Raw genomic sequence first — 12,274 nt, forward strand, 5'->3', positions numbered from 1 at the left:
TATAAATCCTGCTGTAAATCCTGAGGACCACCTGTAATCTTAATTTTCTATTTCTGGTTTTGTGAGGTTTTGTTATCATGTTGCCATTTAAACATTTGTATTTTACTTTTTTGTTATGTTTTGCAAACTATGAAATACTCTGGGGAACCCTTTAATATTAAAAAAACCCACACGCACGCACATATAAATACACACGTACACTTTAAATATTTAAATACATATTTGTATCGGCATCACATGTGTAAATCATTAAATTAGTTGCCATGGTGACAGGCTATATGTCACCCTGAAGCTTCAATATTGCTTGATATTTTTCAGGTTGGCTAAAAAATAGGAATAAGGTGTCAGGGACACTATATTTTACTAGTAGATAAATGTTAATAGACTTACACTTTCTGGCAGCTGTGGATGCTAATTTAACCTTTTGCTTTTGCTTTCATATTTACCTGGTACTAGTGTATTTCCAAACCTACCACTCTAACAATTCGTGCCTCACACTACTGAATAAACAGAAACTGGCATAGTTTCTTAACAATCACAAAACCATATATTTCTATTACTGATTTATCATTTGTTGCTTGTATGTACAATGAGAGCTTATGCAATGGTACACAAATTCCTTGTGTGTCCAGTCACACTTGGCCAATAAAATTAATTAAATTTCACTGTCACCATTAGAGTTATAATAGAAGATGTTAGACTAAAAAAAATCAACTGTTTTCTTTATGATTGTCATTTTTTTTTTTTCAGAGACTCTTTTTTTAAACTGCAGCAATATTTTAACCAACCTAAAGAATAAAACTGATTTGTAAGGAGTTCTCTCCTGCAGTTAAGGATTATTAGGATGTATACTTTTACAAAAAATACACAAGACACATTGTACTAAATCTTTTACTACTGGATTTTAGGAAGGTGCAAACAATGATTTGGGGGAGGTTTTAATGTCTGCTTTCTCCCAATATTAATGATGTAATTATATTCATATAATTATATAATATTTATTTGATAATTTTTAAATTTGTTGTTTATATTTTTATAAGCCAAATGGTGGCTTCTAAAAATTTATAATAGTGAATATCCTAAAAGACTTTGATAAGTTAAATCAATGGTAGAGAACAAAACAAAAATTAGATTTATTATTTTGTTATTATTCTCATATTTACAGGTGAGATGTTTTGGTCAAGTGTCCTTTTTTAGTGGCATAGAAATCAGATTTGATTATTCTTTTCCCATTTGTTCAGTTTGGGTAAAACCAGAATGGTTTTAGAATTAGAGATCAATTAGTGATCATTATGAAGAATCTTATTAATCGAGATTATGTTCTTTACCTTGAAAAAAACACTAACAAAGGTATCTATCATTAACTACTTATTTTGAATCTCTAAAGAGAATGTTTTTCTCTCAGAAAGTTGCCTATTGATGAGCCAGCAATAATTTTCTCTCTTGGAGTAACTTTATGAAGTACCCAACAGAAAATTAGACATATCAATGCATTTGTTCCCTACCTGGACTGAAACAGCACTATATTCAAATCCAAACTTACAAGACGATAGAAAATAATATATCATAGTATTAAATATATGCTTCATTTTAAATGAAAGCAGTAATATTTAATAGTGTTCTAATTTAATAATGTCTACTAAGGTTAAGTAAGTAGCAACTGCTGGTTTTCATATTTTACAATTGAACTGGAATTTTAAAATTCAGTTATTTCAAGTAAGATGATGAGTTTGTGAATTACTTCTTTACTTACCTGCACATTTTGTTCTTGTTTTAAGTGCTGGTCCAGGAGATCCAGTACCCCCTTCACCTGGTCTAGTGAGCAGCACACTAATTTCGTATTCTGTGTCAGGATCCAGGTGTCCAATTTTATACTTTGTCGAATCCACTGGTTGTATATCATACCAGCTTCCACTTGAGGTGCGATATTCTATTTGTCTCACAATGATGGGTCCATCTCCATTAATAGAATTGGCATTCAACTGTATCCACAAATAGGTTGCACCAACTGATGACAGCTGAGGGGGTGCAATGGGAACCGGAGGCTCTGAAACATAAATAATGATATATAAAAACCTGCATCTAACACAAAACTTTTCTATAGTTCTGACTTTTCTGCAAAACTATTGTTACTAATTATTTGTAATATAATTACAAATAATTATATTTATAATTAGAATGCAAAAGAAGGGACTTGCGCTCTCTCTCTTTTTCAGGATACAAGGCGGAAGACCAAAGCCAGTTTCCCACTTAAAATATAGATAACTTCATTTTACTTTTCAAATGCACTATATTTATTTATGCTTTTGCATAATGTACTTTCCTTGGTGGACACACATTTCTAATTTTATATCACTTTTTGATTAGAGTGCATAATATATGAGGACTAACTACTAACATTCTCATTTTTATGGTCCTATTTTATGACTCTATTGGGGATAGAGTCAGGGTGATTAAACAGAGTTGACTAATTATTGGCTGGATACCCTTCCTGATGCTTATGAAGAGTTCGCAGCAAATATTTTTTCTTTGTGCCCTGGGAGAAAAACCTCTGCTGCCTAGGATTGAACTCTCAACTTTCTGAGTGGGAGGCAAGCGTCTTCACTACACCATCACAGTTGCTGTGGTCTATATATACTAATACTCAGACATTTAAAAACAGTGAAGTTTCTAGTTCTTTATAGCCATTAAAACAATGATTTAATTAGTTTTCAAGAAATCAGCCTTACTAGACTGAATGTGAATTTCTCAGAATGCAAGTGCTACCTTTCCTTTTCACTACTCCTCCTTCATTTTAAATGTCATCATAGAGGACTGTGACAAAACCTTGTTTTCATTTCCTGTTGGCTTCCATGCTTACATTTTTCCTTGGTTCAAGAATATTCATTTATAAACTCTCAGTTTTTAATTTTCCAGATTGTCTTTATATTACTGATACTGTAGTATATTGCTTGATACTGTGTTAAAAAGACTATCTTGTCTTAATTAAATTCAAAGTAACTAAAAACCAATTACTCCATTCCATAATCAACAAATGACATTTTACAAAATAACAAATATGAAATCTGTTCTCCTAAAATGACATCTAATAATTCTATTCATTATTGTGATTAACACTTCCTAATGGAGATAGATGAGCTCTTTATCACTCATCTCCAATTAATTTAGAAATGATCTATACTTTTTTTCCCACCAAAGCCAGAACTCATAACATTTTTCAAATGTTCTTCTTCCTTTCCTAATGAAAACATGACCTCCACTAATTATACAACTCTCTGCTTTGGCTCTGAGGAATATTCCTGTTAAGCAGATTTAAGATATTTCTGTTATTTTGCACATGAACTAGAACAGCCTGTGAAAGCAATACCTTTATTAAACCTTTCTCTAGGTTGGATTTTAATCCATATTAAGGAAGAATTAAGAATCTCAAAATCCTTATCCATTATTTTTTTTGAAGCTAGCTTTGCTAAGCCACCTGTCCCTCAACTTGAAGCTTGTAATTTTACTGAAAATCAGGAGGAATGTGGTAGTGCCTTTTCTGACAAACACATTTTATAGGCATAAATGTTCATGAACTGCAGCTCAGTTCATAAGATGCAAAAAGTGGCTTGAGTGATATAAGCTTTAAACTCAGATGAGGCAAGGTGGGAAGGAAAAGAAGATAGGATGGTTTGGCAGGGTATCAACTAGTAAGACCATACCTAGAATACTGCATCCAGTTTTGGTCACCACATTATAAAAAAGATGTTGAGACTCTAGAAAAAGTACAAAGAGCAACCAGGATAATTAAGGGACTGGAGGCTAAAGCATACAAAGAACGGTTGCAGGAACTGGCCTTGGCTAGTCTAGTAAAGAGAAGGACCAGGGGAGACATGATAGAGGTCTTCCAATATTTGAGGGGCTGCCACAGGGAGGAAGGGGTCAAGCTATTTTCTAAAGTGCCTGTAGGCCAGACAAGGAATAATGGATGGAAACTGAACAAGGAGATATTTAAGCTGGAAATAAGGAGAAACTTTCTGACAATCAACAATCAACCCATGGAACAGCTTTCCCTCAGAAGTTGTGGGAGCGCCATCACTTGAGACTTTCAAGAAGAGATTGGACTGCCATATGTCAGAAATGGTGTAGGGTCTCCCGCTTGGGCGGGGGGTTGGACTAGATGACTTACAAGGTCCCTTCCAACTCTGATTATCTGTTATCTGTTAACTAACAATTGCTAACAATCACTGCTGAGAGGAACCAAAGTCAGCAATCAGCAAACCAGATATGTTATCAAGGAAGGTCTATTGATTCCTAGTAGTGGAGAACATGAGTGAAGATGAGGAGTGAAGTTGATCCAACTGATCAAATCTACTGATAACTATCCCTTTCTTGTTTTATTTTTGAACAAATTACACAGTCAAAAAGGTCCTGAAAAGAATATTGAGAGACTATGAGGAGTTAGGAAGAAAAGAAAAAGAATTTAGATTCAGGTCATGTCATGTTTTCATCCATACTTCTGACTGAATTTCATTGCCCAAGGAGGGAGGATTGTGGAGGTAAATGGCTGGTTCAAGAAATAGTGTTACTTAGAAAACTTTGGATTTGGTGGTTTGATTTCTATCTAGAGAAAAGGCCTCTGGTAAGAGATGGGCTGCAGCTCACAAAGACTGAAATTAATACTGCTGAAAAGTATCTTGATTAATTTGTCTACAATATTATATTACATCAGGCAGGAAATGTCAATATCATAGCTGTTCTCCAAGTGTAAGTTTGAAGCCTGTAAACCATACGACAAGAAAGGAAGTGGCAATAAGGCATATTCAGGAATATACCAGGAGATCCAAGAAAACTTAAGAAAAGTACTACTAAAGAAGTCAGATACCTGTACATCAATGCTCAAAGTATGCTCAGAATGCTGAGAATGATCAATGCTCAGAAAAAAGCAGGGATAACTTGAAATCCCAGTATGAGGATGGCAAATATGACTTTGTTAGTATTACTGAAACCTGGTGGAAGAGAATGTATTAGAATGTAATACTAGAAGGGTATAACTTGTTTAAAAGAAACAGAGCCAAAAAAGGAAGGGGGAAGGGTTATATTATACATAAACAAAGATGAGATACCTCTAGGGAAATTCATGACCTCAAGGGTGAAAACCAGTGGTGGGATTCAATTTTTTTTTACTACTGGTTCTGTGGGCGTGGCTTGGTGGGCATGGCATGGGAAGGATACTATAAAATCTCCAATCAGAGGTGGTATTTGCTGGTTCTCTGAACTACTCAAAATTTCTGCTACCGGTTCTCCAGAACTGGTCAGAACCTGCTGAACACCACCTCTGGTGAAAACTATACCCAAAGCACTTGGCTGAATATTGAGGGGAAAATAAACAATAATTATTCTACTGCAGATATGTATTCAGACCATTCAATTAAATAGGTGAAAATTTCACAAATCAGATTTATGTACAGAAAACACACATTACTCTAATGAGATATTTCAACTATCCCAACATGTACTGGAAATCAAATTCTGGCAAGTGGGAGATCCAGCAGATTCTTGGTGTGCCCCTGTAGACAAGTTTATTACCCAAAAGGTAAAGGAAAGAAGTAGACAATCAGCTAATTAGAACTCAGCATAATTCACTTAAGACAGAAATAATAGAAATTAGTCTGATTATTGTCTAGTCTAGATTTTCAGACAAGTGACTTCAATAAACATGGGGGAAAGCAGAAATAATTCCATGGATGGAAATCCTGAAGGAAAAAAATAATTCAGGAGAGTTGGGAGATTTTTGCAAAAAACAAAACAAAAAACAAACCCTCAGATAATTAAAGCCCAAACACAAACAATACCAAACAGAGAAGAAAAATGAGACAAAGCTATGACACTAGTGTGGCTGCATAAAAAATCCCTGGTAAATTGACAGCAGAAAACAAACAGGTCTTAAAATGAAAAGGATGGCATATTCAAAACTATTCACCAAAACTATTCGCAGTAACAACAGTACTGAAAAAAGTACTTATGACAGGTTTTCACATTTATGACCATTGCAGCATCCCAATGGTCATGTGATCAAAATCCAGGTGCTTGGTATCTGGCATGTATTTATAACAGCTACACTATCCCAGGGTCATGTGATCACCATTTGTAACCTTCCCAGCCAGCTTCTCACAAGCAAAGTCAATGGGAGAAATCGGATTCGCTTAATAACCGCATGATTCACCTAACAACTGCAGTGATACACTTAACTGTAGCAAGAAATGGTTGTAAATCAGGAAAAACTCAAATGATGGAAATTTGGGGTTTAGTTGTGGTCATAAGTCAAGAATTACCTGCATATCAAAAACCACTCATTAGGAAATATTCCAAAACTGTAAGAATGAGATTATGCTATGGCATAGATCTGGCTTCCCAAACCTATGGGCCGAGGCCCACTAATGGGCTGTGAGGGAACTGCAACAGGGCAGCGGAAATAGCCAGCGAGCACATATGCACAAACACACATGTCCTCACTTGTGTGACTAGTGGACAACCATGCGTGCCCTCCATTTGCGTGACTGGCAGGTGCACATGCACACTGCTACCGCCAATGAAGCTGCATGCACATGCACGCTTGCTGGCCACTTGAGCAGAACCATTCCCCTGCCAATCTGCAAAGTTGGAAGTCTTGGTGAACTCTGGCTTAGAATTAGCTACAGCTTGCAATGAATGCCAAAAATAACTCCTAAATAGAATATTTGGGCATATACCGGACAAGAAGAAAAGAGTTGAGGAAATGTTTGGTCCACTGGTTAGAAAAGTTGAAAGGATGGTGAAGGTTGGAGACAAACTAAAATTGTTACAGTCTTTAAAAGGGGAGGAAATTAGACCCATGACATTATAAACCAATCAACTTATATCAACTTGGGAAATATTTTAGAAAAGATAATCAAACAGTGGGTTTGCAAGCACATAGAAAGAACAAGGTGATTATTAAAAGCTACCATGTACTTGTTAAAAACTATTCATATGATTGTTAACACTATTATATAGTCCATAGTATCTGAGGGTAGGGCATAATCCATTGTGTAGAAGCTTTATAGAATTTTACAGAGTAAGATCCAAACTCAAAATAAGAGGCAACAGGAGAGACACTATTTCCTGGAGTTAAGTGCTCCATCAATGGATATTTTGAAAGAAAGGTTGGACAACCATCTGGATGGTCTAAAAATTCCTGCGCTGGATAGGGAATTGAATTAGAGGTCCACCAAAGTCCCTTTTCGACTTATGATCTTCTGACTATTGGTCTTCCTTTTTCCTACTAAAAACAAGTGTTAATGTATCTAGTATAGCCATGTATGACATAGACCACAACTGACTAAGCCTATAATTATTAAATAGCACAAAGGTGGTAAATGTCATAGAAAAAAATAATACAGGTACAGATATATTTCATACATCAGTTACTTCTACTTACAGGATAAAAATGACAAATCCCTTAACTCTTTAAAATGCCTACATAATTTTTCTTAATTATTTTATTCAATCAACAGACACTAATTATTAGTATGCAATGCTAAACTAGCTTAAACATTTTAATATTTATTAATTCACTGTCATTTCAAAGACATTTGCTCCATTGTTCATAATCCAGACCTTTGTGCAAAATCTGTGCAATTTAAATAGCTAAGGCTTAGTTCGAAATGATTTAGGTTCATTTAAAATCATTAGTGTGTTTCTTCAACCAAAACACAAAACAGAGCATCCTGAGGCATTTATGTAGTCATGCTGAAACAACAGTTAATTATGTTCTGATTTCAAGTGCTGATAAGGACTGTTGAACTGCCATTCAAAATTCATATTCAGGACTGAGGCTACCGAGGTTAGTACTTAAACCAATTTATTTTAGGTTATACAAGTATTTTAACAGACTTTATTTTTAAAGTTATTGTATCCCTGAGGGTACTTTATATGAGTACCTGATGTGCTCAGAACACCAAAACCCACCACTATAGCTACTATAATATGTGCAGAAATACATCTGCCTATTCCAGGTTCTTAGGAAGAAGTCGATAAGTGAACAATAATGCCAAATCTATGCAGAACACCTGGCTGACTGCAATGAACAACAATAACAATAATAATTTTTGGCTGAAATTACCCCACTTAAATTATATGGAACTGACTCACAATAGATTTAAATTCAATAGATTTAAAACCAAAAAGTTATCTCTGCAATGATATCTCTGCTCCTGCCATTAGGCAGAGGGAGAAAGTCATTATTATGCTTGATTTTGCTTTAGGATGTCAGAAAAGGAGAAGCAAATTAGCTATTTCCTAATAGAAATTTCTGCTTCAGGAACTAAACTATTAGCTTTGGGCATTATGTTCTTATACTTGGGGGTGGGGGTGGAGGTGAGTTCTTCCAAGTGTTTGCAACTCTGATGGTGATTCAGAGATTATCCTTTTGTACTATAGGTTAAACATTGATCATACTTCAATGTACAAAAAGATGAGTAAGGACAGCTACTCCTGAATGGCCACAATGTGAGAATTACTTGAAAATTACATGGTAGATAATTCAAATACCAATGAGTCATACATAGAGTCATAGAAACCAGTCCCTGCTATGTTTTTAGTATTAAGATATAAAAAGAATGTTTGTCAGGTGTGCATGAATGAGTCAATAAACAGAAAACCATTAAAAGTTCCTATACATAGCAATCATATCAGAAAAAAATACTGTAAATTTTACTACTGTAAACAAATAATGTGGTTGGACCAAAGGTACAGCTAACACTGAGATCATTAGGCTATACCTTATTGTGCAATCACTTGAATCCAACACATCTGGAGGGCATCCAATTTGAGGGAATTTAGTTTAACTTATCTGACAGGATACAATGTATCAGTCAAATAAATAATAAAATAAAAGTAAATTCTAATTTTAATACAGGTTACTAATAATAAATAAACAGAAGAACAAAGAAACATTTCGATATCCAGAAAAACAATGTGCTTTGTCAAAAGCATTCTTTGAGTTTTCATCTTATAAAATGTGAAAAAGTGTTTTCAACACACTCTATTTTCAAATTAATACTAGAAAACATTAAACATATTATCCAGAAGTCAAATGTTCAAACTGCATAGTTTCAGCAGAAATACTGAAAATACATGAGGAAGAGCTTTCCTGATTTTCCAGCACAATTAATAATTACTTAGGAAAAGTAGTTGGTTTTAAATTCGACATGACTAAGCTTCTTGCACTGTAATTTAGCCTGAATCCTAAACTGAATTGTAACAGAATCTGACCTTGGAAGATGGAGAAGCAGAGGGTTGAAGTAGAGTGGAAGAAATGCTGCTTAAAGAACAATCAGATAAAAAGGAAAGGAGAAACAGGCAGAGAAAAAAACTTAGAAAAAAATCTAAAAGAGGCGGCAGATTTGTCCTTTCAGACTAGCTAGATTCTGTTAATGTTGTCTTATAATAAAATGGAATTAGTTCATCTTGTTGTGTTCCTGTCTGGTCTTCTTGGGAAGCTTGCAAGTCTGAATCTTCTGCTATCTTTTTTAACTGTATGATTAGTTTACATTTTTTTTACAGATTAAGAGAGTTGGAAGGGACCTTGTAGGCCATCTAGTTCAACTCTCCGCCTAACAGACCCTACACCATTTTTGACAGCTTCTTCTTGAAAGCTTCCAGTGAGTTAGAGCAGATCCTTTCTAAGTTTCTTTCCCTGCCAAATACCCATTTGTAGCTGATTTCCCTTTTATCTTAATCTTCCCTAGGCAGCATGTAACTCATTTTGCCCCATTCCAAAGTCATTTACACATTCCATTATATGAATATGCCAACATTACTCCAAACAGTATTCCAATTTATATTTTATAGCAACAGAATTATACCCAACCATATTACACAGCAGGTGTAATACTTTTCAGGAAACTACAGAGTAGTCTTTCACTCAGAATAAATCATTTGTTCTTATGTTATTAATAAATAAATGGTAAACAACAAGATAACTTAGAAGAATAGGAACAGAGAGTGTGAATATGTGGATACCAGTGGTGGGATTCAAATTGTTTTACCACTGGTTCGGTGGGTGTGGCTTGGTGGGCGTGCTTTGCCTAATGTCGGTGCGCAGCGTTCCCCACACCAGCTGAAACCTGCTGCGCCAAGCAGCTGAGGGGATAAAGAAGAGAAAATCGCAGGGGTGGGTGGTAGGGCCGATTCTACGCTTTTCTCTTCATTTTCCTCTCAGCTGATTGTTGGAGGATTTTTTTCCTCCTCTCAGCTGATCCTCGGCTTTTTTTACTACTGGTTTGGCTGAACTGGTCCAAACTGGTAGCATACCACCACTACAAATACACATATGTATATATGTATTTGCATCCAGAAACAAAATTTTAAAGACCAAGGCAGATGGAATGCTAGTATTTTCATCAATTTACATGTCTAATTTTGTGAAACATTATCTTGAAGCTTGCCAGTTTTCAAAATGGTGTTTTCCTCACATTTACATTCCACTATCTGTTCTACAGGTGTATTCTGTGTTATTCAGTGTGTGACTTCTTCCTTTTAACATTAAGAAATCAAAACCACAAATACTAAACATAGTTTCCTCCCACCCCTTATTTAAACATCTGAGAAAATGCTTTGTATTTCTGACAGCATTAGATTTATTGTATATGACCTCAAAAAATAATTCAAACTATTATAATCTGGAATTTCCTTGGGAAGGTTTATTCTATTTCCAAACTAATCTCTGTTGCAGCTGACCAATATTAGAAAAGGATCTACATAGTGGACACATAAAATGCTAATTTAGTCCCCATTTAATCTACTCTTTTCCATTTTTACTACATCTGATTTCTTTTATGTTAACCCGTAGAAACAGAGACACTAAGCTATATGCTCATTTTTGACAGTTGTGTGTTTTACAATAAATGGATTACATGTTTTGAATTTTTTAAAACTCCACAACAGATTATAGGGAGCAACATTATGTAACTAAAATGGTCAGCCCTTCAAAGAATAAACTTTCTTCATTGTCTCCTATCAATATTAATATAAAATTGAAAGTATTTTTAGGATTAATTTATTTTATATAATTTACCCTGTATATTTTTTTAGAATTAATTTACCTTATACACTTTGTATCAATTACTCATTGTAGAAAAAAAAAAGAAAATACAACTTTTCATATGTAATCATGTTACCTATGGATTATAGCATGTTTTATTTTTTAGCTCCTAGGTGAATCAGTTCTGATGCCATGGCATAAGCAGCTAAATGGACTGGACTGGACTAGACACTAGACTAGACAGAAGTGAACTACAAATTGCTTTTCCTGGGATTTGCTTTCCATAATATAGAAACTGAAATTCATGGCTGGTTTTATCAAGGAAACATTATAGTTTCTGACTCTTGGTTGAAAGAAAACAAGTCAAAGTTACTGATAAACAATGTGTTTTGTTTAGCTGCTTTTGCCAGCAGCAAAAGTCACACAAGAAAGTCAAATTTGCATCGTCTCTTCCTTTTTCCTTTGTTTGGCAGGAGGCAAAAAAACAAACTGCTTTCATTTTTAATTAATATTAAATCAAAATTGAGACTGACATTTTAATTTATGATTATGAAATAAGACAGTCTTATAAAGGCTTTTATATCTAGTTTGTTGATCAGTTCTGTTTGACCTAATCAGACTTCATTAGGCATTTGGACTTAATAAAGAATTCTGGCTGATTTAAAAATGAAAGCCCTAATGCTCTTGAAGGCATGCAAAAATCAGAAAAGAAATTAAATTTATTTTTTTAATTCATATGTATAATGCTAAATTATGGTCTGGAATTATGTTCGAAAAGACCCGCATATGCCATCATTTTCTTTATATAAATGCCTACAAATACAAAAAAAATATGCATGATAAATCCCCCAAATGCAGCAAAAATACTAATAATAATACTTATTATTTCTGTGGCTTAACCATTCAATACTAACCAGAAAGCCTGAAGGGGAACTCAGAAAAGTGTGCTGAGTTTTACTTTACCTGATAATAATAAATTAAAACCACATGCTTCATTGAAATAAGCAATTTTTGGTGAAACGTAATTAAAGAAATGTAAATACTGTGTAATTGTTTATCAGTAACCAGGTAAATGAGCTTAAAGACTTCATAATGATGTTAGTTAAATGTAATCTGTTCCAAGGTTAGTACACTGTTTAAATAGGCTTTTTAGGTCACACGGAATGATCTGCATGTGGTCTCATAAAAGCTAAAGCACAAGCAACAGGGATTACCATAATTACTTCATCA

At 34.4% G+C, this 12,274-nt stretch overlaps 1 protein-coding gene across 21 annotated transcripts in view; it reads right to left on the reverse strand.

Moving 5' to 3' along the window:
* Positions 1 to 12,274, reverse strand: part of PTPRM (protein tyrosine phosphatase receptor type M) — a 483,430-nt gene that overhangs the window by 258,480 nt on the left and 212,676 nt on the right. For all 21 annotated transcript variants that reach the window (XM_087961551.1, XM_026671911.2, XM_087961547.1 and 18 more), the window contains exon 7: positions 1,754 to 2,047. In XM_087961551.1, the coding sequence (XP_087817677.1) occupies positions 1,754 to 2,047 (294 nt within the window). The remainder of the gene's footprint in view (positions 1 to 1,753; positions 2,048 to 12,274) is intronic.

The sequence above is a fragment of the Notechis scutatus genome, chromosome 3, assembly GCF_049901735.1.
Source record: "Notechis scutatus isolate UNSWTSFEM ecotype Mainland chromosome 3, rNotScu1.2, whole genome shotgun sequence".
NCBI lineage: Eukaryota > Metazoa > Chordata > Lepidosauria > Squamata > Elapidae > Notechis > Notechis scutatus.